The sequence below is a fragment of the Prorops nasuta genome, unplaced genomic scaffold, assembly GCF_024137725.1.
Source record: "Prorops nasuta isolate Cenicafe-Biocafe unplaced genomic scaffold, Cenicafe_Pnas_1.2 PNAS00030, whole genome shotgun sequence".
In the NCBI taxonomy this organism is placed as follows: Eukaryota; Metazoa; Arthropoda; class Insecta; order Hymenoptera; family Bethylidae; genus Prorops; species Prorops nasuta.
The window spans coordinates 120,487-146,444 of NW_027116827.1; the positions used below are offsets into that span (position 1 = coordinate 120,487).

Here is a 25,958-nt window from a genome sequence, read left to right on the forward strand (position 1 = left end):
AGCTCCCGGGGAGAGATTCGAGCGTTGGGCGGGAATGACGGGATGGGGATAAGGTTAAAGAGAAAGGGAAATATTCTGAAAGAAGCTGGAGAAGTGTTGGACAGACTTCTAGTGAAAAATCGGATAATGGGACACGAGATGAAGAAGAAGTTAAGGGAAAATAGAAAATTAAGTTTCGAAGAAACTAGAAAGAACCTGTAGAAGGAATGAGGGGATGGAAAGAATCTATTGAAAAAGCTATTGAAAAAGCTTGAGTGTATGAGAGAGACAAAAATGAGAATTCAAAGCAGTTCTCAGATATCTTTTATGGTTAGAATCACGAATAAAAGTTATGCATACGGAAATATATTGTTTCTCTTAATAAATTTTGAAAGAAGAAATTTGTATTGGTAGAAAACCGAGAAGGGGGCGGGGGAGGAGGTAAAAAAGAAAGGAAATGCGATAAAGTGACATGTATAGGATGGTCCTGCGGGAACGAAGGATTTCCATGAAGTCTACGACGATTCACGCGACAGTGGATTTTCAATTCGTTGGGAGAATGTAGGCATCGTATAAAGTGGTATAAATGTATATTGTTATCGGAACCGGAAATAGCTACTGCATTTTCATTTTGGCGTGAAAAACATTTTTTTTTTAAATATGTTCGCGCTTCTTTTTCTCAAGTGCGAATGGGACGAGTAACCACGAGATTGAAAAACGAATTTATATTTGACCATTAAATTTATCCAATTTATAAATCGGTCTCCCGCCTATATCTCGAGTGGTCTTTTAACTTTTATAGTCGGTCATTTCCGTAATATTTTGCGTGACAATGACGGTATCCGTTTCCGAGCGTGCATACTTGAGTTACGCTAAAAAATGTTAATGTCAGACTCACGATACTGGGCTGAGGTTTTTGTAGCCATGCAAAATTATCCTCCACTCGGGGATATATTTACATTCATAACGAGTTGATTGGAGAAACGAGAGAGAAAAATGTCAAGCGAATGGTGTGTAAAACAGCTATTTTTTTCTCTCTATCTCTCTATCTCGTTCCTCTAACATAAAATCGTATTAATGCTTTTATTTTGAATTTTCCAGGAATCCTAACTAAGGACAGCTTTTACACGAATATTTCCGGAAGAGGTAGGAGGAGACAGTTGATTGACAATTATAACGATCACGACCCGTGCAGGTGGAAATAGAATACAATATAGGAGGTAAGTTTTCAAGCTTGAAATAGTTGAAAGTTTGCAAAGCAATGCAAATGTACGCGAGTGGGCGACGATAGTTCAGTGGGTAGATGGCAAAAATAGACAAATTCAGGCTGGACTACGGACGTGACCATATAAACGAACACTGGAAGGAGGAAGTAGTGGGGGAGGCAGAGGAGCCACCGGAGACTGGTACCCATCTGCTTTGATGGCAATTAATTTCTACCAGAACGATTCTTGAAACAGACCTCGAAGCTTTAATGGCACAACTAAGCATCTTTACTAATCTAAATTCCAAACTAACAAATATAGAATATTCAAAGCTACGAAGGCAACAAAATCTCGTGAAAGAACAAACCATTGGATCAAATTTCAATCGAAAACAATATTTGCGCAAAATTATTTATACTCTCTGTAAAAAGACAAAGATTTTCTAGGAGTGTCAGACTTGGACGTCTAAATAATCTTGGAACGTTCAAGGATGTTTCTAGGATCTTTCCGCTATTAAGGTTGGTATATATAATAGTTTATGTGTTCAAAATGAAATTAAATTTTGGATTTCATAGTTAAATTCCTTTGAATCCTTTAGTATCCTGATGGAAAAAGAGGATTATGTAAACTAACAGTCTGACTTCCGCCTACGTCACGAAATGTTTAATGGTGGGGCTATTAAGTATGCGCACCTGTTAAGGTCATCAGCGCAGATATGCTTACGTCACTCGCTTAGTCCATCTATCATAGAGATACCGTACACTATCGTAGACAGCGTAGTACTATAATACTTTCCACGATTACGTGAATCGGCACAGATTAGTTCCTAGCATGAATACACCTGCTACTACAAACACGCTTATGCGTCTATACCAAATCAATGTGCTGTAGCAAGAAATACCTACGTTTATGCATCGATTCTCGATAATTTTAGAGGAATCGATCAGAATAAAATTTCAACATTTTCTACTCGGTTTTTATGGACCGATTAAAACTGTTTGATACATTTATCGAGGAAACAATGAGCAACAGAAGGCATACTTTCCAGCGACGTTGATTGAATAAAATGCGACGAGAAAGCGTGTTACTCGTACGCACGCAACGTTAGTGCTGGGAAAAGACGTTTCTCCTCGTTACAAGTTGTACCTCCGAACACTTCCGTCGGCCCAACCTACCGTTACGTTCTTCGAATCGAACCTAACATTTTTCCCAGCTCAACTTCGACTGTTAACCCTCGGAGACCGTGAAACCAAAACCTTTTCAAAAAATCCATCGTTAAGTGCTCGAAGATGCCCTGGCATAGATATGCATTGTTACCTTTTAGCCGGCCCAAACTATGTTTCAGCGAATTCAACAATTGGAATGTTCCACGAAGGCTATGTCTTTTCGAAAATGCAATGGATCAATTGCAACGGCCAGAAGACTTTTTAGCAGAATTTTAACCCTCGAATGCAACACTGTATTTGAGTTACGATTTTTGTAGCCCCAATATTTTCAAAATAGACGGAATGTAATGCATCAATTTTAAAATATTCTTCAAATTTTTACGGCAAACGGTAAGAAGGAGGAAGGAATAGATGGAAACTGTTTAATTATACGGTTGACCGAGGTATTTTAAAAAAGTCCAAGTTTTAAATCCTATAAAAAAGCCGAGTTACTTTAATCCAATGATGTAGTTAAAGATTGAATAATATAATTGAAACGTTATATGTTTTAGGAGCCATCTCGTTTGGTAGACTTTGCCTATAAATATTAAAAAAATTGCATTTTCGCAGAAACCTCTTTCTTTCCCAATGAAGTAGTCAGCCAAGTTAACTCACGCGTATGCAATGGACGTCAAGGATTCTATACTGCTGCGAAAAAAACAAATGAAACAATGAGTCAAACAATATTCGAACATCACTCTGTCTCGCATTAACCAAGTTTTATTATAAGTGATTTTTAAATTTTGCAAAAGTAATGGCGAACTGGGAGCGAGCAAAATTCGTGTTGAATTTTCGCTGAAAGAAATATGATGGTTCAGCTTCCGGCGCGCTCATTTGGCCGGTACCGAGGCCGGTAATCGGTTTCCTCCTGCGGTGTGTCTGTAGGATCCTTGACGTAAATAAATGCATCGTGCCACAAGAGTTTCGTGGAAATTGCCGGCCATACTCAAGCTCCAAGGCTGTTGAACCTCCAACCAGCTTCTCTTCTACGTTTTGAGAACCGTATACCAGTCAAATATTTATATCGCCACTACACCCCCTTCTCACTTCCGTTATCTCGTCGCACGAAGGACAAATCAATTTTTTATTATTCCGCTACCAAGAAGAAAGCTGCGAGTTCCCGGAGAATTTTACTAAATTCCACGTGCAACGTGCCTTTCAAAATGTCTCCCTGGATTGATTTTCACAGTAGTGCAAGATAAATTTTGTAGAAAAAAATGCAGCTAAGCTTTGTTTTGCTCGAAAGTGAAAGGAGTAAAATAAAGTAGGATGGATATTCGCAGTGAATAATTCCGCGGGAGCTAGGGTTTCATTCGGTATAAAAGTTTGCGGAGGATTCTTTACTTATTAACAGCGGACTCCCATGAAACGACGAGGTCAACGAAGACAAGGGGGTGGTTGACGAAATAATTAAAGCGATGGGAATAATAGTTCCCGCATCCGCCAATTTGGCTCACTCAACGTACATCTTTTTTTCTTTGGTATTCGTAGTTAACGAGTTTCTTGGCTCGTCACAGGTCAAGCTGGTCGGGCTTGAGGAATCCAACAACTCCCCTACCACTTTACCTTGCTCTCTCACAGAAAATAGTCCATCCCCTTTACGCACCGCTGATAAAACTCTTAGCAAGGCGCGAACAACTCGCAGAAATAAAAGGTACTCTCGTATTCATGAGGCACAAAAGTCTTTCGGTCAGAAATTCTAGCGGAAATGCATGGATTATTCGATAGAGAGATAAGAATTTGTATTCAACGCGAATTAAATATAATTTCACGTCGAATGCCATGAATACGATGGAGAAGACGGTTTTCACGAGCTGTTTCGCCTGATATTTTTTCCCGATGTCTGGCAACTATGGTGGGTTGGCAGTTGGCACAGGTCAAAGTATCGGGGATCCGAGGAATTTAAAAAGACTCGGTCGACCCTTCCCAGAGGGTTTTTACGGACGACCTCGCTTAGGCCACATTCGTACCTGTCCTTAACTAGGATATAAAGGAGCCTTTTGTATAACAGGCAGCAAAGAAAGCAGCCGGATGCAGAAGAGGCGAGGGACGTCATTATCTTATCTCGAACCATTTCCTGTCAACCTGGGGCCTTTCGTGGTAACACGTACGCGGCCCCGCGTACAACACACGCACACTCGTGCACTCCACCCACACCACGCTACGCCACCGCGTAGTCGTTCCTATTGCTTCCGGTGAGCATTTATTTATGTATGTAAGTTTATCCCGTTCTGCTTTCCGTTTATGCCTGTGTTCGTGCGTGTGTGTGTGAGAGAGAGAGAGAGAGAGAGAGCTTATTCGATGCTGCGTGCTTCCGTGTCTTGGTTGTCCTCTGTCATTCGCGTACGTGGCTTTTTGCCACTGTGTGAGTTTCTCAGCATATTAGTGGCTTGGTGCGCGCTTGCTTGTCCAACGACCAACGGTCCAATGATACAGAGTGTGTGCGTTTCGGAGAGTCTCTGCATGTCGATGTGCGCGGGCTACATCTGGCAAAGCGCTGTGAACCCGATAATCGGTTTCCTCCTCCGGTGCTGCAAGAATCCTTCACGCAAATAAACGCCACTGCTAGCCTTTACCAAAGGATCCCAATTGCCATTTCAATTTCAATTATTTCTACTGTTCTTGAAAACATCCCAAGTTCTTTAATTTTACCCTTTACAATATACTTCCTCCTTTCTCCCTTTTTTATACACCTAAGGACTATACAGGGTGAACAAATATTCTGTGGGATATTAATCGTGTATTAGTCTAAAATTATAAGCCTCCAAATGTGTAAATTACATTATAGCTATGTATTATTTTAACTGTGGATGTTTACACTAGTAAAAAGATGATTTTTCAACTTTGACCACTCGAAGGATATTTATACAGTCTCTCCGTACTCTCTCTTTGTTTGCATTCATCAATCTTGAAATGTTTTGTTTTCTCAATCGATTCTCTTGTAAAGGTGAAAAGAACGTTTCTCGCAGAGGTTTGGCTTTGGTCGGTGATAAATTAACGGTCTTGGAACACAAAGTCCAGGCTTCTTGTAAATTGGGTAATTGTCACTTCCGGTCAATAGGAGGAAACTTTTTGACAAAGTAGAAGTCACATTAGGCTTCCGTTGATGGTTCGATATAAAAGAGACAAATGAAACGAGGTAGCCCACAGTATTGCTGGAATACACAATTTAACCAAATTGCTTAAGAAAATAAGAAGGCGTGAATATTTGGAGAATACGATTGTGGCTTCCGAGGAAGCACGCTCGTTCTGTAAATGAAAGGAAACTCGATTAGTTATCGTAAAACGATAATCCGTGCTTCCTTGGTAGAAATAAGATCGTGACTAGACTCATTCGCCAGTGATAAAGAAAATGGTCACCTTTGACCTTTCGAAATGCCCGAGATAGCGCGGATTTACATCTCTCAAGAGCTACCACGCAACTATACAGCCACTATAGCGCCAGTCTAGCGAATCATTTTCACAATCCGATAACGTCGCTTTGTCCAGTTTCATACACTTTGTGCGATAATAATGGGGAACGGTTTAACGATAAACTTTCCACTCGATAGTCCCGTGCTTATAATTTTCGTCAGAGAGAAAGAGAGAGAGAGAGAGAGAGAGAGAGAGAGAGAAGACTTACGCAATCTTTATTGTGCACTCGTTAAAATCTCATAATATAGATTTAATACAGGCTTCGGAAAATAAACTGAGGCAAAATACCGATGCGTTTCAAGAGCAAAGAGGGAATTTCGAGGTTCAGTGTAGTAGATTTGTCAACAGCTGAAAATGGACAATAAAATATATAATTTTACCCATAATAGAAATACTTTTTAATTCTATTCTACATTTTAATTTGCTAAATGAGATTGAACGTTGCATATTGTATAGAGGCAAGTGGAAAATAATCGATGGAAATTAGTCGTCTCTTTGACGAAGCGCTCGGTGAGCTATAGGATTGTTTGCGAATGGTCATAAGTTTTTGAATGTGGGTGCCTAACTGCCTCAATGATTCTCAAAACTGGTGCGCCCACATTCCTTGGAATACTCTCGACCCACGTTGTAAACTCTCGCATTCACTATCTGTAGCTATAAAACTGCCTACAGGATCTCTCACACTCCTCCACCCCCATCCCTTCCCCACCATAATCCTTTCACCTTTCTTTATCACCTATAAGATAACTTGGTGTACAATGTAAAATAGATGCGCAACGAAATTAATTATTCCAAACAGAATGGAGCAAAATGAAATTTATTTTTCTCTTATAAAAAAACCGCCCACGCCATCCCCCACTTTGACTCAAACATCTTCGTCAGAAGCTTTGGTCCTACGTTACTTTTTACTCGATGCAATATCCATGAAATTAAGCCGTCCTTTATATCTAAAAATATACTTTCATTCCAATAATACATTTTTCAAAAATTAAACTATAAACGGGGGAAATATTTAATCGAAGCAGTGGCGTTATTTATTTTCCGTCATGTCGGAACGGAAGTCGAATGATCGATCGACGATTGACGTTCGTCTTTGAAAAGTGTTCACGGCCGATTAAGTTGAAAGTTGGTTGAAATAAAGCGTTGAATCGTGATCGGAAATAGCGGGCAATGAACAGAAATCATGAAATAGACGGTTGTACATATTTCCGTTGAGTAGACAGTGGACTACACCACGGAAACTCTGAAGGAATTCTTGGAACGGCGGCGTAAACAAGTTCGAACATGTTCCCGGAAGGTTAGGTTAGTTAAGTTTCTTGATGCGGGAATCAAAGCGAAAGCAGCGAAACTGGATCTGTATTAGATTCTATATCACGCAATTTGTAAATAACTATAAAATCATACTGCAAAGTAATTCGAATAAACAATGCAAAACCTATGAAAGAGAGGCCAAAGATAAAAATAGTGCATTACGATAAACGATTGAAATAGCATAAAAAAATTGATCGTTGAAAAATATCTCTACTGATATAATCCTTATGGCATATACGTTAGTGTCAGAAACATTTTTAACATTGCTATGCGGGAAATTTATAGTAAATAATAGAAAGGAAACGTATGAATGAAAAATCAAGGCGTTTAGTGACTTTGCGATTCATTCTCGACTTATATATCCTTCAACGAGGTCTCCCTATGTGGCTTAAATAAAATTATAAATGAGGAAAGCTATATAATCTTGTTAAACATAATCATGCTATTTGGGTGATTAGACCAGTGATAATACTCTTCCGCATTTGGAAAACTGAGGCATTTTCGCAATTCCCTAGACGATACTCTCCATTGGTCCATATAGATAGTGTTTCGTATGGAGACGTTGTAGGCGAGATTGCTTCAGGAAAACGATCTCGAGCCTTACGATGGATCAAAATAGCACGAATCCGGGATAGGAGAGAAATCGATATAACTCAAAGCTGCTTCTGCCACACACTGACCAATCCAATCAGTTTCATCGCTCTACCACTACCACCAAAAAAGTTTAAGAAACTTCGCGTTTCTTCTATACATTTTACTTTCGAGGCTTTAAATGAGAAAAATATTTATTTTGAAAAATAGAATCTAAATCGAACATTTTTATCTGGGGACAAATTGCGTTTTCTCAGTTTTTGGCCAAAGTGCTTGTAAAAAAAGTCAAATACGAACAAAACACTATCCACGTAAATTCTTTCTTGACTATACTGATAATGGGTTTAACTGAGACGTGAGAATATTCCTGATTTATTTGTATAAATTAAATATAAATACATGCTCTATCGCTATTTTGCGAGAAAAAGTCAAGTTAAATCGTGCGTGTTGAGTCAACTGATTCAATCTACCGATCTAAACGTACTGGAAATAATTAAATGAATTATATAGTCGAAGAAGATTTTACAAATGTAGAGAAAGCAAAGTATACTAAGTTTACCGATGAAAAAAGAGTTTGTTTGAGTTCGTTAATTATATAATATCAGAATGACGTCGGTTCGGGAGATATAGGGTGTTCCATTAAAAAAATTCAAGCTAACCTTCGTAGTACCTTCGGCACGTCTCTCAAGGTCAAACCAATGCCATCATCTTATGTTTTCTTCACAACCAAACAGTTTTTATCTAAAAGATTTTTTTCTCAAGCACTCTGTAATTTTTTAAATAAAGGGAATGTACGAATGGTTTCAGACACCATGAATACAAATTATTATAGTTTCAAGATTTAAATGAATCGGAAAATTCGTTTTTTACTCTGTCTGTCATTACCCTGTTTATGTCCAGCTTTTTTTCACAAGTTTAATTATCTATTGAAATAAAAGCCATTACACATGAATGATCGTTTCGTGCACAATTTGTAATTATCTCTTTACGATGTAGCAAAAAAGATTCTTGATTTATTCTCATTTTTCTAATGGTTAGTTTGACTTTCCTCAGAATTATTAGGTTTTTAATTATTCACACCACTAGCAATTAAATAGGATTAGCATAATCGTTTTATCGATAAGTATTTACCAAAGTTCATTCGATTAGAAAAAAGACGTTAGGACTGAAAATAAAAAAAACTAAATTCACTTGTAGAAGGCTTAATTAATCGAATTCGATCGGTCTAATTTTCAAGTGGAGTAATTTTTTGATTGAGATTTATGGAGGAATTGGGGAGAACGAGTTTTTTATAGGGTTAGAAGATTGGTGATAAAGTTATAAAGAATAGCGATACATAACTCGAGGGCGTAGGTGGTTCGGCACTGCCGAACGAAAGTAATCAATGAAAATCGTGAGATAGTGGTGGGGGAAGGAAAGGGGCGAAGAGACGGGATAGCATGTGGCCTCACCCACGCAAAACCTACAAGCTCCCTCCATATATATATATATATATATCTCTTTTTTTTATTCTAACTCCCATTTATATATTGGGAGACCTTGCGGCGAGACGCGTCGGATCAACGATGACGACAGAATAGGCTCGACATCTTAATGTTAGGCTAGGTTTGGCACAAATCTCTGCCAATCGATAATCCAAATTGCATTTCCGTTTTTATTCGTTCTTTTTACTTTAAATTTGTATACATATATATATAATAACTTCTTCCTTCGCTTTTGTTTCCTAACCCAAGGGTTAAACCTTTGCTATACATACTTTTCTACGTGTGAAATCGAGTTCAATACTTGCGCTGTACGACAAATTTTAAATAAAACAGTAAAAGAGTACGTAGCAATGAATATAGTATTTTATCTCCATTTTGAGAATAAAATTTCACAATTAATTTTGGCAATGACGAGAATAAATTGTTTAAATTATATTATTTATTCAAGATATAATAATTTAGTTCGTAATATATTCGGATGAGGATTTTCCTAGATTGTAAGAATGGAGTATGAGATTTCTTTGAGTATTTTCGAGGAAAAAATCTAGCATAGCGAGTAGGTGTATAATTTAGCGGTGAAATGGACGCAGGGACAGTTTAGAGAGCCACTCCTCGAAATTTGCAAGTCGAGCTCTGGGATTGTTTTCGCTAGGACAGGAAATTAACGGTGGTGGGAAGAGATCGATGGGATTGGTTTGGAGAGGGGAGAGTTGTAAATGCTCACTTCCGTTCGTAGATTTCGCGTGGGCAGCCTCACGGCAATACCTAGAAAGACTTCTCTATTGCTATACTTTTATTGCATAAGGAGGTATGGCATATACGTTGGTATTAATATATATACATAGAATGTTAAGCCTTGATAGAGATTAGAGCACAGTAGCTTATTTGCGCCTGAGCAAAACTGCAGAATATCTCGCATCTTTCCGGCATTTTATGCGCATCTCTTCAGTCTGCAGTTTTAAACTCACTAAAAAGTCAATGAACGTCTGTCTGCGCCATGCGTAGTATACACAGACGTCGATTCATTCAGGAATCTGAATCAAATTTATTAAATTCTAACTTAAAGCCTCAGTTTTTTATAATGAGAAAAATTCTGAGAAGAGAGACTGCTGTTATAAACGTTGAAAATTTTTTATTATTTAACATATAATTTTAAGAAAATTGTGTTTCACTCCTCATTATCTTGAAACTGATATGAATTAATCGGTATAGATAAATTTGTTTGATGAAAGTCTGCGATAATATCCCACCTGAATGAATGGAAAATGTCTAGAGCTTGAGGGGGGAGCAACAATGAATGTACCTTGCTGGTGGGGATAAGCCTTTGAATTATTACTTTATTAAAGCAGCGCTCATTCTTAACGTTCTTATCAGGTGTTTGCTAGCCTTATCTCTGAATCGTATCATTAGAGATGGCAATCTGATTAATTTCTCATGAAAGATTAAAGTCTCGCAAAATGTAAAGCTCTGGTAAATTAACCAAAGAGGCATTTGTCTGGTTTAATACGTGTATTCCATTATTTTCCAGAAATAGGTAAAAGGATAGAATTTTGTAATATTTATAACGCCGTCGATAATTATTTTCGTCCGTGCCCTTTAAACGTAAGACCACAATAGCTTCATAGAAAAATGTTTCGTGTATACGTGAAAGAGTTTTATCTATTGATTTTGCACAAGTCGAGTCACGTATTACGTATTCCGCAAGATTTTTAAGATGCTTTGGTAATTCTTATAAAATACGACTTTGGTATCAGAGAAAATTTATCATTCTCAAGGACACAGATTATTCAGGAATTAATTTTAAAGTAATTATTGACAAAGCTACATTGATCATTTTTACACGATTAATCAGAAAACGGAGTAATATTATATAATCACATTTTTCGTTCAATGATACTTAAAATTATGTTGAGGGAGAGAGCCACAAAGTAACCTGATTATTCGGTAGTGTCGGTATCCTCTTTATCGACTGTAAAGTTATAGATGTCGTACGTATACGCATATTCAATTATTTATTATAAGGTAAAAAGAATCCAAAAAATGAAACATAGTTTACTTGTATTTTATGAAAATTTATTTAAAATAAATGCTTTTATACGGATGGAAGCGAACATGTTCGATTATATATCTTCTTTCTATTTAAATAAATCTCTTAGTTTCTTATTTTTCGCGTCTACTCTGCGAGTTCCTAAAGTTCCAGTTCTTTAAGAAGTCACACAACAGCAGACTGGCCAAAAATTGGAAACGGCATAAACCTAAACAAAATTTAAATGCAGCTTACTGGTAACGCGGTTTTGAAAAAAAAATTACTATTACTATTCGTTACACAAAGCTAACTTAAGTATACAAATAGCATAACATAATATTTATATCAAGTTATACAGTCCCATTAAAATGTTCAGCTAAAATACGGCACTATTCCTTAAAGTATTTATCCTATACAAAACGATCTTGAGGAATTTTATTCAATGAAAGAATAAATCTATAATTAATTAGAAAATTTCTAGAGATTCGATAGAAGTGATATTGCACGATAATGAATCATGAACAAGGATTCAAGGTTTGTTAGGAGCACTTCTTGGCCTTTTGGGGATAGCGTATTTGATACATAAGAATCCTAGGATGATGAGAACAGCAACAATAGCTATTCCTATGCCTAACCAGAGCTCTCCTTTAATATTGAAATTGTACAATGCAATTTCCTGCATAGCTAAGGCACCGTCGGGTGGTTCACATGCACCTTGGACAATGATGTCTTGCCTCTGAACGTGTTTTGCCTTGCAATTTGTCAATTTACTCATGCTCTCTGGCCCGTGGACTTTGGGTAGTAACAGAGACAAGGTCCACCGCATTGGGCTGATCTTCTGGTACCAAGAAGGTAGATTCTCTAAATGCAAAGTGACCCCACCAGCCAGTGTTATCTCTCCAATTAAAATACCGGAAAACAGAGCTGCTAAGTAAGTCCATTTACAAATGTGAGCAAAAAAGATACAGACAAAATGCTGTAGCACCAAGTACAAGAGTCCTATGGCTAGATAATTCCACAAGGACATTAAATTGTCATCTGGGACAAGATGAAGGCCTGACATTGCATAAGCTGGTGCCAAATATATCAGGTACACGACGCACCAGGATGGAAAACTGCACAGGAGCTGAAACAATTTTATACATGTTTAACACAACGGAGCTTCTGACAAAAAATGTTGGAGATCTCAATGATGATGGCAAATTTTTTTACAAAGGCATACAGGAAGACCTCTATGGTATGTAAATATAATAAAGTGTATTAGCAGAATGCATAAGGCTTTCTATAAATATTTTCCTTTTCTTACCTCCATGATGATATAAATGAATCTTCCGTAGAGGCCATCCCTGATATCTCGTTCCACATTAGGTCTATAATCAGCAACGTCGCAAATCGCGAGTAAGCTTAAAGGCCAGAAGAATATTCCTAGACTGGCATAGTGTAGTCCTATTCTGTCTCTGAGATAGAGATTCGACTCATCTGCAACGTCCCAAAAAATTGCTCCCAACAGAATGCTGAGCGTTGCTGAGATAACAATTTTTTGCAATAGCCTCGTTAGTGCCCAGGGTTGACTATAGACGAGAGTCCTTAAAAGTAGAGCGTAGATTTGTACGAATATGTTGGGACTCTTGCACGAGGGTGGAAGAGCTCCCGGAGGTCCAGGATCACTCAAAGCAGGCAATCTTGCTCGAGCTAGTTCTGCCAGGTGATCGATCCTTTGGGAGGATTCTAGCATAGCCTCTGCTGATAGGTCATCCAACGTTACTAGATCCACTACGAAAGAAGAAAGAAATTAAATGTTTGTTATACGTACCAATCGAATTAATGACTAAACCAAGAATATATTTTTATTCTCACGATAGTAATCCGAGGGATTCTTGAACGGAGGACAGGGGAACTCGGCAAGAGCGAAATATGGCAGCATATCTCTTCTGGGACCGGAATACATGATCCTACCACCGGAAGTGAGTGCGACTCTGGATACCATAGTGAGAATCTCGTAAGTAGGAGGGTGCAGAGTTAACACAACGAGTCTTTGACCTCTTCCAGCCCATTGTCTGAGATACTCGACCAAGAAGAAGGCGTCGAATATGTCCAAACCATGAGTCGGTCTGTCTAGCACTAGAATATGAGAGTCTTGTAGCAATCGACAAGCCAGAGCCAATCTTCTAGCTTCCGAGGTGGTCAGCGTGTTCACTAGACAGTGCTTCGTAGCTTCCAGACCCAGTTCTTGAAGAATGGCATCAGCTTCGACGAAACACGCGCCGGAACCACCTCGCAGGAGCATGTAGAAGCTCAGAGTTTGCTGAGCGGTCAAACCTGGAGTCAATCCACTCTCGCTTGGTAAGTAAGCCACGCGTGATCTGCAAAATTTTTGGATTTTACTTTTCTAATAATGGTCAATTTAATTTTACAAATAACCACGCTTTTGCAGGAAACTATAATTATCGACGAAATGGAGCTACATGGTAAAATATAAAGAATGCAATAAAACCTTAGAGTGGCTGAATTGACAGAGCGTCCATTGAGCAAAATATCTCCTCTCCTGATTCTTTTTCTCCCAGCAATGGTTTCGACGATTCTCGTGCCTTCTTTCTCGGTTGTCGACATGATAGCGAGGACCTCGCCAGCTCCAGCTTCGAGGGTGATTCCCCGTAGCAACGGGAGGCCATTGGAACCGGAAGCCTCTACTCCTCGAAGTTGCAAGTGTGGATGTTGAAGACACGGAACTGGCCTTAGTGGCAGCGTGTAAGCTTCCGGTCCGAGAAGACCACCGCAATGTGCACTGTATCCTGGATCTATGGGTGCTATACTGTGCCTTCTGTTCGTCCTTGGACCGCTTTGCAAAAGATTCGCCTCGCTCACGCTTCGCAATCGCGGGTGCTCTCTGACTATCAGTTGCGAGTGCGCGTGCTCTCTTGGAACCGCGTGAACGTGCTGTCTGTTCGATCAAAAAATGTTCGCTCATTCGTACAGTTTCTTCGACAAAGCACCAAAAATATATTTAAGAGTATTTTCTATCAAATTGTAATTTCAAATTGTTCTTTGATCATTCTACAATAGATATATTGTATAATTATTTCAGAAATCTCTCTGGACATTGCTATAAATTTTTATTAAATTGCTGTCATATAATTATTCGTAGGATTACCTAAAGTCAGGATCGCTTCTGGCTGACCTCATAGCCGAGGAGGTATGTGGAGGCTGACTTCCGGTTTGAACGACTCGACGTCCTTCCTCGCTAGAGTCGTACCCGCTGGAACCATCGCGATTTCGCGAGCTCGGTGGCAGAACTCGAGGCAAGCCAAATTTTAAATACGTGTGGGAGTTGCTGGCCAATGGACTCTTCGGCCCGTATCGTGGGTGCCTCAGAATACTTTGAACCGTAGAATTACGCAGCTGAAAGTTCCCATAAGGCAGCGGTGATTTTTCTGCAGATCCCAATGCGGAATCCGTAAAGTCCGAGTTTAAATTTTGCCTGGAAGAGAAATACCTAAAGATTTATTTATCGTCTGTACAATACGATATATGTTTTGGCAAATTGTCTGGCCGTATATTTCCAACAGAATAATCAAATTATTAATAAAGGTAAAAGTTTCTTGATCATTTACATTGGTACAATTCGACGGATTCATATAATTTATCGCTTGGTGAGGGTGAGGTTCGTTCGTTTCTTTCTTTTATTGATTTTTTGTGCTGGTTAATTGAATGTTTAGGATGACCAAACGTATACGTAGAGCTGAACTGTATTTTAGGATTCGACTATGTTTATAAACAGAAATGATTGGAGGATGGAGAAGTTTGTCATCGATTATCCAGACTCTATTCACCGGTGACGGATGTACAATTTGACCTTGGCGTCATTTATGTTAATTCCGACCGAACCGGTTCTCTCCCGGCTAACATAACTCGACAGTCTTGATACGGATTTGCAACGTTCACAACGTTAGTCAAATATCTTCGTAATTAGTCGACCCCCTCCGTACTCTATATTTCAATTTGGAAAAATGTACACTTGCTAAAAAATCTCGATTTTCTCCATTTTTCCGATAATACTATTTTCTTGCAACAATTTATTTCAAAAGGATTTTTTCATGAATATTTTATTATATTATTGAGACTATAAATTACAGTATTAAGGCACAAATATATCTGCATAGCCATCTATTAATTTTGAGAAATAATGGAAGGCACTGACAGAATTGTTGAAACAATGAATTACCTGTAAATGGACCATGCGTGCAGATCCTCGCTGGCAGGAGGTTCCAGTCCTCTGGTGTCCAGAGCTCCCGGTACCGAGTACCTTCGCTCCAGTTCCCAAGCTTCCGATCCCATTTTCCGTTTGCCTTGCTGCAACAGCATTTAGATTTGTAATAGGAGGAATCACACAAAAGTTCCATAAAACTTTCAATATTACTAGAATTCGACGCTCAATTATTTTCTTACAAAATAAAAAAGTTTCTCTGAATTAGAACCTTAATTAAACTAAAAAAATTAATTAATAGTTATTTTAAGTACTCTTAAAAAAAGTATAGCAGAAGGATGTTTGTTTGAACTTGGAAAATGTGTTGAAGGGCATATAAAATTCATCTAGACTTTTTCCGGAATCCTATATATTTTTTGATGCATTCTTTCATATCTGATTTCGAGAGAGTTTTCCAAAATAATAATTAACATAGTGTTTATATAGGATATATTTCGAATTAAAATTGTACTTGGAACACTTAGATTAATATATTTTAATATTATACGGTGTGTGTGTGCTCGACAACTTTCCACACATAAGCTTCTCTCTCTCTCTCTTCGCTTACATTCCAAACTGTAATTTCAAATCCAAATATCTCGTAAACGTCTGGAGTCAATAATACGTTCATTAAGTGTTTTGAAACACGTTCGAGATCAGATATAATAATGAAAAGTTGTGAGGGAATAAGAGAGGTGTGAAGGATGAGCGAATATTCGGTCGAGGAATTTCTCTAAAAAAGAATGAATTCTCGTTGAAGGCCTGAAAACACCTTCGGCATCCAAAGAACGCGCGTAGAGACCATTGCAAATATTTCGCGAGCCTTTCAACTTAGTCAGCGCTCAAATCTCTATTTTCTCAGAACCGTGCTCAGAATTCTCCTCCCAAAGACTTTGAAAATGAGAAATAACACTTTAAGGGCTTTCGAAAAATAGCTGGGGGGTGGGGGGGGGGGGGGGATTGGAAAATTGCGTAGATCCAGAGGTTTTATTGGACTTGGCGCAAAGCTTACTTCATTTATGGGGCTGCGAATTATTATTGCTCGAGATTCACCGAGGGAAATTAAGTCGTGGGAAAATTTGCGGGGAGTGTCCGCGGTTTTTGCGAGGGTTCGGAAATGGCCGGTGGGGAACAAAGGCTGCAGGCTTGCCCGTCCATGAATTTCAAAGCAAGGTAGAAAATTGTTCTTTGCTCGATCGTCCATCAAGAGTGGAATGTACAAAAAAGACTATGTAACGGTGTAGACAGGAACGTTGTAAGGCGCCAACGCCAAGAAAATTCCTATCCGTCGACACGTGGAAGATCGCTGCATGCGTTTACATGCCTTGATACAGCAATTAACGTGGAAGATACAAATTCGAGGAGATATGGACTGATCACTATTGCGCGATCTACTTTTAATTCCCAGCTAGCTATGTATATCTCCCGAGGACGCCACATTAAGCTTTAAAATAAAATCAATGAAACTTACGAGTTATGAGAGTCCTTGAGATTTTATCCTTTGGCCACTGCAAGCACAGAAACCCGGCCACAACGCAAATACAACATACGCGTTCGCCACTCTGGCACTATTTACTAGTATTTTAATTATTAGGTAAATTTTTACAAAGAACAGACTTTTATTCTCACCATATACTGCACTTCAATATCATATTGATTTATAAAAGATTATTTAATTATTAGTTGGGAAAAATCTGATTTCCTGTAACATTATTTTAAAATAATAATGAAATTGCACGCGCGTGTGATAAAAGTGAGATATTGAATTATTTTTAATCATGAGTAACTTTTTTAATTATTAATAAAACAATATAATATTAAAGTGCAGTGTGTGATGAATATAAAAGCTTTTATCTTCCTAAGAATTCATTTAATAATTAAAGTACTAATGAATTTTGGCAGTGGCAAACGCACGCATATGTCAATTATGTTTGTGCTGTGCAAATGTGCAATCCTGTGCTTGCCACAGCAAAAGGATAAAGTCTCAAGGCTCTCATAGCCTGTAAGTTTCACTTGTTTTATTTTAAAGCTTATTATAGTAAACTATCAAATTAATTGAAACTAATCAAAGCAAAGGTACTAATTTTATATTCGCCGCAATCTGTTAGAAATTATTAAATATTTCTTTAACTCGGAAAATAAAAGAAAATTATGAAATTTGATCGGTATCGGTATGGAAAATCGGTAATATCGGTTTTAAAAATGGAATGCAAATTTTTGTTGTTTCTGGTATATGCATAGATGCAGGATTAACCGGTTTTCATTGATATTTTGTCACGAAGATTAGTTCTGATAGCGAAATCGTATGAGATTCTACAGTATTTTAGTTATAATGTGAGTGAATAGAAGTGATTTGTAAAGTAACGAGGTATTTAGTCAAGGTCCAACGTGTGCTGGAAAGATTGCAAGCTGGAAGATATAATTTGCCGCTACCGATGATCGTCAGAGATCGTTGGATCATCGCGATCGGGAAGTCGTCGACTGTGCGTTCGCCAACAGCTGACATTTTTAACCGTCATGGAGTAACGGGACGCTCATCGTTTCAGAACGAACTTCGCGTTGCTGAATAATTCGTCTCTGTGATACCGATCTCTCGCTCGTGCGCGCGCGCTCCACTCTCCAGCTAAAAATAAACTCTATAAAGGAACGAGAAAAGGTTGCGCTACAACGAGTCTTTCGGTCCTATCAATCATAAAAATTATCTTTATACCATCGCGACTTTTCGAATTTCTCATCGATATTCAACCACTTTCATCTTTGCCCAATAGACGCGATTAAAAGAAAAAATAAAACAAAATCTATTTATTCATTCTAAAAAGTAAATATCGAATAAAACCAACTATTGCTCCTGCTGGTACTTGAAAGAATGTTCAATTCATAGTTTTTGCGGATTGGGGTTGAATTTGCCCATTAAAGCTGATCCTGATTTCCGTTATCGAGGAAAGGCAACGTGATTATAGGGAAAATGCGATCGTACAATCTGTAGCGATTTATCGAAGGGAGATCAATAATTTTGTAATGGGAGGAAATGGGAGATGTAGAAAACGAACCGCTAGCAGCGACGCTAGCGACACGCCGTTAGACTCGCGGTAGCGAAAACGCTGTCTCCCCTAGAAAATCGTGGAAGGCTTGTCGATAAAACTGTTCCAGAAACGGGATATGCAAACGAACAGTTATACACGGGTCCTGGGTCTGCTTGCAGCTCACCATTACGCAAATTAAACAGAAACAGCTGCCTTTTGTCCGACATTAATAATAATCGTCGGTGGACCCTGCGTCCAAGAACCAGACGCCATAATGGATTTTTAAGAGCCACTCTCGAGGCTGCTGCAGTGGCAACATAACCTCTTCGCATTCCCAAGTCATTAGCGTTCGCTGCTAAGAATGATTGATGTAGATCGAGTATTGAAAATGATATATGCGTTTTATAATTCGAAACAGTTGCATCGAACTTTTCAAGTAGTTTTTCAAATGATTCTACGTCAGTTAAACCTTCAGTGGCATTTAAGAAGCATTAGTATTCGAGTGATAAGAGTGATTGATATTGAACAAAGTTAATGCACATTTCTTTTAGCTGATAATTAATTGTGAAACTAATCAGTGGTTGGGTTAAATAATTTATAAGATTGGTGCATTTCATACCTAACTTCTCATTACTTGTTTTGTAGTCGGTGTAATTACGTTAAAGAATTTCTATGTACTTTGTTCTTTAGATAAAATTACCGAAAAGTACCAATTTAGAAGTTGTCAGTGTTACAATTGTGTGAATTGAGAAACTGTAATCACTGGTTAAACGTAGTAAATTTTTGCTCAGATTCTTGGATTTAAGCTACTAAAATAATAATTAAATGATGCGCATTAAGTTGGTATTTATTCGTAGAATTCCGTCTCCCCGAATTCGCTTTGGTTTATTATTATCAAGAATTGTTTTTCTATTGATCTATTGTTGACAAATACAGCGAAAAACACGAAGGATTCTCGAAAGCTGGCATTTATTGGCCGTAGCTAAAAGTTGTCGAGCTACGAGCTGGTATATTATCGATTCCGCGTAAAACTTGCGTCAAGAAGCGCGCGGTGGAAGAAAAAAGCTGCGGGTAGCATTGTCCTCATCGTGCGAGTGTAGGTAAATAAAGTATTGTGTCACGCGCGGCCACTTCACAATTTAAAGCATTTTGCTCCGTGTCCAGCCCCGATCGCTATTGTTCCCATAGAAGGCAAACGAAAAAAGAAAACACGTTGCCCGCATTTCTGATTATTCCAGTCACTCGATATACCAGCCACTATTTACCATTTTTTTTTTACTTCTCCTTTACCAAGGAGAATCATCGAATTCTCTTTTTCTGTCCCAAAATAATCTCTAGCCTCCGTCAAACTGTATACATATCACAGAAAATTCTAATGCTAATTTTATTGACCAAAGTATGAAGTATCGTTTGTACTTATAAAGCCAATGTGAAAGCCGATGTCAGTGTTTAACGCTTTATCGTAGTTTATTGTGCAAGTGTCGATTGATAAGACCTTGTGGAATTGAAATTTATTCCGTCAAGATAATTATCGTTTCTAAGGTTTTTTTTCGCCAAGGGAGCACTTTATATCATTATCGACGAACAAACTTCCAGCTACTTGGAATTTCTTTTACAGCGGTAAACTTTTTTTTCCCCAGGTATTTTCTTCGATAGACGAGAAGGCTCTACACGACGTTTGGCGAAATAATTCGATACCGCTGACAGTTTATACGTTGAAGAAGAGCACGATCATCGTTTGCTGACTCAGGAGCTGAGATAAGTTTGCGTGGCAAGAAAACACTTATGTGAAGATTTGCTTGTACGTGGGACAGGTATTACACGAGGGGACCGCACATCTCGGCTAACGGTGGAACGCGGTTCGACCTAAAAATTCAACGACACCTGTTTCATTTCCACTGCCAGAGCCTTTCAACACCAGAAATTACTCCGATCTCAATTCCTTCGTAATAATACGCTGTTTCGCACTGGAAACAATTCATTTAAAGCGATTAATTGGGTTAGCTTCATTATTTATGATTTTATTTACACCGTTGAAATACTTATTTACGTTTCTCCCATTTGACATGTTACGATTGGAGCTTATGGGAGTTAAGTTACTCGGGAAGTTTCTGTTTTAAGATAGGAAATGTGAAATTGGATCAAATGAAATATTAATGAAAACATTAATTATCCTTTCTAATCCTTTCAATGGTAATGCGAATGAAAGTGAAAAGCATGTATTATTATTATTTCATTCAATTTGCGCATTTAATGTGAGAAGAGAATTAAATAGTATTTTAGCGATCGCATAGTTAGAGTGTTAAAAAATCAATGAGACGAATAAGTGTCATTTAAATTTACATAGAGATACGCTACATTAATTAGTTTAACAATAGTGGCAAGAGGCAGAAATTTTATTGAAAAATAAATTTATCGTTAAAAATTATCACATTAAATTGTTTAATGAAGAGGATTCACGAGTGGTAGGTAATTAATGTGGATTATAGGTACTCCTAAGAGCATTTAGCCACGCTCAATTGCTCCTTTGTATATTCTAATCACGCCCTGGATCATAATTATACTATATAGTATAAGCCTCTTTGAATAGTGAACAAAGGATATCAGCACCATTTATTAATATCTCAAATTACACATTTCAGGTAATAGTAAATTTACACTTGCAGCGTAACTGAATAATACGAAATTCGTGCAAAAAAAATTGTTTACGATTTAAAGAGTAACGCAATGTTGATGAACAAAGCTCGCGTGCTGACAATCAATTTGAAAATTTCATGACGAAATCGACCGTCTCAAGTTTATTAAAATGTCAGTTCAAATCAATTGGTAAAGGAAAATAAACCTAAGATATCATTAGTCGTGTTACATCGTAAGAAATTTCAAATTTATAATAAATATAATTGTCAGAATAGAAATGTTATAAAAAATTGTTAAACTATTGCGCACTGATGGTATAATCATTTGTTTTTATATTACTTTGAAAACTAGGGATACATATACATAGTCAGTGTCCGCTGATGGAAATTTGTTATTAATAGATTCAGAGGTTGAGTTAAAAATCATTTGGAATCATTAGCGAACGCGTTAAGGGAAAGCATTGAGCCGCTCAAAGCACCCCCTCCCCCTCGAAGAAGCGACATTTCCTTGAAAACTAATCAGCGATTGGTTTGCAAGAATGACTGCATTCGGGGAGACAATGAAGTTATTTAAGAAAAAAGATTAGCTAAGCTTTTTATCGTTGGAATAATTAGTGAGTTTTATCGAGCGAGACTAGGCTTGGGCAAGCGTTGCAACAGCCTACTCTGGATTCAGCCGTAGATTTGTTTATATTACACGCACATATATAATAGTATATTAGAGGAGGTGTGAGATATCGACTACCGGAAACGAATATCTCGAGTGGATCTAGTGTTGTGAGACCGTCCCACGCACTGATTTCTACGCGCGCGCCACTCAAGCGTGCACGTGTGTCGTACTCGACTCGTATGTACATACTATAGTACATGGGTATGCTGCATATTGCACACCCCCCGGGCCCCGCTTTCCGCCCGTGGCTCTCGAGTCTGACTCCTCGACTAAGAATGTCCTGGATTCCAAGCATTTCAAACATTGCCGCGTGCTCGACATTTGGGAAACCGTGGAAAACGCCAAATCTCTCCCGGTTGACACCGATTATTTGACATAACCTCCTTTGTTTACCTTCTTCAGTCACAATCGTCAGGAGATTTTAGGACTGTTTTCGTGCCCTACGCTTCTCCACTCAAAATAGTCAACTTATATGTGACGTTATGTTACGAATCTTCCAATAACGATTCTGTCTTTTAAATCGTTATTTCCTACATTGAATTTCTCTTCGTTCTTCGCAAAAGTATGTGTACTATTGCAATTTCCATCAGAAACACAAAACGCTCGTTCTTTTTCGCTGCTCTTGCACAATAAGTTGGAGCTATAGAGAATATTATGATTGTGTTCTTTTAGCTTATTGCGACGGTGCAGTTACAAAGAGCGGACCCATGACGAAGGTAAGCAATTTTTAAGAAACTAACGCAAAAATGTTAGTGATGCTGTTTCTCCGTTGAGAAGTTATATGAACGAAAATGGAATTTTTTCGTCGCGAGATGCGACTGGATGTGTGTGTTTTAGAATAATTTTTGTATAGTAAGAGGAAGGATTGTACGGTAAGTGAAGCAAGGTAGTGAACGTAAATGTAACTCTATACACAAAACCAAAGTGTAAACATATTAATGTCACAATAATATTACTGCTTACAATTCTGTGTTCGTGTCTTGAATAATATTTACATCTACTGCATCTCTTCGTCTGTCATCGCTCTGAACAATAAAAGAGTAAGGGAAGCTAGATTGGTCTCGTTGACTTCTTTCTTCCTTTGTTATTGTTTGGAATCATTGTTGACCTTTATTAGACCCGATCCACTTTGATAAAACAATGCAGGACCTCATTTCGTGAAGCGAAGCTATCAAGTTTTCTCCTTCCAAATACTTTCTCGCTGAGAGACCTCCGACAATAGAGGTAAGCCGGCATGGGCAAGACTTCTCGTGAGCTGAGGTCAGTGTTGTTTCGTGTTCGGATCAATATTCCACGTTGGCATTAATTAAAATTGCAAATCTTGTATCTCTGAGGAGACTCGAACGCCAATCCTGAAGAGGTGTGTCTTTTTCTCACGCGCGCGTCAACGCCCTCTACTTTACGACCGCGGAATATCTTTTCCCAATATGGCCGAGCGCTTGACTCATCTATCTAGTAAGTCCCTCTTTAGTGTTTCGTCAAAACCTGTCATTCACATCAAGTCCGGAAGCTTGACGTGTTTTTCTTTCATCTTACTTTTCGATGATTTTCCTATTTTTACAGTTCGCTAAACGATTAAACAGCACGGTTAATTAAACGATTGATTTTTATTCTTACGTAAATTTATTCAAGTGTAATTATGCAAGCTTACGCATTACTGCTGATATGCCTTTTGATCTACAAAGCATCGTAGAAATTGTCTGTTGAAAATTCTCTCAGGAATTTTCATCTATATTATATACATATATAATAATTGTTTTTTATCTGGCAAAAGGTCTCGCTTGACGTCAGAGTTGTCTAATATTAGAACGTTCACTGGACATGCCAAGCATACTTCGTTAACCGACCACTTGTTTCTCCTGGTGAACGTACTGGTTTTTACCTGAAAAATCGAACCGGTTGATTTACCCGCGGAAATCCAATACGAAAAATCTTTATTGAATCATGGATCACCTGTTGCTTTCACCAATCACAGTTCTCAGTTTCCGGTACACAAAAAACGACAATTCCGTTCGTGAATCGAAAGATAATCGAATCATTAAAACTTAAATGTGAAATATAATTATATCGAGTTTATCTTCAGTGCTTCTAATTTGCAAAAATTGACAAATTCATTTAGAAATCAAGAAATCATCGAACCTTTAAAACTAATGGATCTATTTGTAAAGTTTAATTATATTAATTTCATCGAATTATAAATTGATTAGTGAGTCAAAATCAACGGTAATTAATCAAATTCCTAGGGAAACTAGAAAACAAAATGAAGAAGAGCATTCTAAGGCAAGTTGAATACGTCATCCAATCAGTCGCTGAACCGTAAAGCCAAGTTGATGTTGTACTAGAAGTGATTGAAAATATTGCGCGAGCGTTTTAATTTCACTGTAAGTATCGTTCACGCGTGTCTCCTCTTCGCTGTTTACGCTCTGCGAAATTTCCTTGGAAAAAAAGCACGTGCGCCCTTTGCTCACCACGCTTCGTTAGGACCTGATGTAATTCTTAATGGTCCCTTTTAATAGCGACTCCTCATAATGGTGCCTTGACCGGGCCTTTATTACACTGGATAATTGAGCAAGGATTTATATGATCGAAAATTACCTGGCTGCATGTAATTACTCTCATGAGTAAAATTAGGCAATTAACTTTCTCTAGTACCTAATATATTACACTCATTTGTTTTGACCAATGTATGACATTAAAACTGCATTTACTTCTTAGAGAATGAAGTATATAAAAAATATAAGGATCTCGGGTATTCTTTGCCAGCTAAGCACGAAAATTCTTTTTAAGTCCCGTTTTATGACCATACAAATAAAACCTCTCTGGAACTCCTAATATCTCGGAAATTGTAGTTAATCAGGCTTAATAACTGGAAAAAGTAGAGAATTCAAATAAGAGAGGGAATAAAATTTAAACTAGAGGGCAAGATTAATAATCTTTGCTATTGGCGAGCAAGCACGTGCGCATGCTCAATGGCACACGTATGCGAGCACACAGAGACGCGAAATTCCTGAAACCGACACGTTGCGAGCGAAATATAAGCTTCTGATGACTCACCGGTTGAGAACCTTCAACAAATCCCGTGTAAAAACCACTGGTACCGCTGCATATCGTCCAATCACCTCTCAATAGCCCTTCTGATCTTCTCACACAATTCTAATTTTGTGAAATAGTCCTAGTTTTTAAAATTCTTTACACTTTTTAACTCGTTTTCTTAATATCTTGTGAACCTGGATAAATCCCACTAAATTCTTGATTAACTTTCTCCATAAACTGATCCCTGTAGACCATATATGTTACTAGCTTCTATTTTTTTACACAACTTTTTAATGCCGGACTTGGCACGATGTAAGGTAAGTTTTATGACCTTTGAAAGTTCGAAGAATCGCTTGATTCTCTCATTAGAAGTTTTGAAAAATATCAGGGTTGTTTTGCTGGACGAATCTTGAGACGAATCACGTGTTGGTAGTGATGAAACGTCCTGGCAACGTCCTGTCAGCTCAGGAACGCTCGTCTTCGGCGTCCTCTGTACGCATCCTCAGACTCGCGGCCACCAAACAGCAATACCATCGGTATGCACTGTTTGCCTCACACTCAACTCTCAGCCAGTCTTTTTCAGGGCCCCCGACTGCCCCCGACCGAACCAACAGACGTTCTTCAAGCCGAGAGGGCCCCCTCCTTACCTGCCCAGTGACGTTTGTTTAGAGCCCGTTTCTTGGGCCCCATTCTCCCATTAGTTCCTATAAAAGATTCACCTGACATCTACCACTATCCATTCACTTATAGTACACTTCCTACTCTTATTCATCCCTCGCGTAAAAAAAGAGCTTAATCGCTAATGAACCAAGTTAAACTCAAACAATTCTTCTGTTGGTGTAGTGATGAAAATTACCTCTAAAGCTTGGGCAAATCTGTCAGAACTTTAAACAAACTCGTACTAATAATAAACATGGCATTAAAAAGAACGTTTAATTTGGCTGCCTTGTTTTCATTTTCCTCTCTTTGGTTCATGAACACTCGTTTATTGGCCCACTGTTAAAGAGTTTGATTCCTTTGTGTGACTTAAATCGTTTAATAATCTATAGGTGTTATATGGACAACCTATTGTATACCACAACGAAAAGTTGACTAGACAATTGTAAGAGATATTCTATTTAAATTGAAGATTCATCAA

General features: G+C 38.1%; 1 protein-coding gene and 1 long non-coding RNA gene across 3 annotated transcripts; one reads left to right on the forward strand and one right to left on the reverse strand.

Moving 5' to 3' along the window:
- Positions 1 to 935: 935 nt before the first annotated feature.
- LOC136782732 (uncharacterized) lies at positions 936 to 13,398 on the forward strand. The gene is made up of 4 exons (XR_010824168.1): positions 936 to 989; positions 1,081 to 1,199; positions 13,078 to 13,179; positions 13,265 to 13,398. It is a non-coding gene; the product is annotated as an uncharacterized lncRNA (long non-coding RNA).
- On the reverse strand, positions 11,247 to 25,875 carry LOC136782729 (ATP-binding cassette sub-family G member 5). 2 transcript variants are annotated; one of them, XM_066742356.1, is made up of 8 exons: positions 23,439 to 23,663; positions 22,751 to 23,354; positions 15,438 to 15,565; positions 14,367 to 14,693; positions 13,710 to 14,156; positions 13,073 to 13,578; positions 12,522 to 12,988; positions 11,247 to 12,341 (listed from the first exon to the last, which is right to left on the reverse strand). In XM_066742356.1, exons 3-8 carry the CDS (start codon positions 15,548 to 15,550, stop codon positions 11,745 to 11,747), a joined length of 2,457 nt encoding a protein of 818 aa, XP_066598453.1. In that variant the 5' UTR covers positions 15,551 to 15,565; positions 22,751 to 23,354; positions 23,439 to 23,663; the 3' UTR covers positions 11,247 to 11,744. The 2 variants fall into 2 exon arrangements, with proteins under 2 accessions (XP_066598453.1, XP_066598452.1); XM_066742355.1 differs by lacking the exons at positions 22,751 to 23,354; positions 23,439 to 23,663 and adding an exon at positions 24,842 to 25,875.
- Between the last annotated feature and the right edge of the window lie 83 nt (positions 25,876 to 25,958).

Bases quoted from the DNA above. Each gene is read 5' to 3' on its own strand.
- LOC136782729 (XM_066742355.1), bottom strand. From the start codon at position 15,550: ATGGGATCGGAAGCTTGGGAACTGGAGCGAAGGTACTCGGTACCGGGA. The intron at 12,989-13,072 runs GTGAGAATAAAA...CTTCTTTCGTAG, and splicing joins GAATCCCTCGGATTACTATC to TGGATCTAGTAACGTTGGAT. The intron at 12,342-12,521 runs GTAAGAAAAGGA...AAATTGTTTCAG, and splicing joins TCATTTATATCATCATGGAG to CTCCTGTGCAGTTTTCCATC.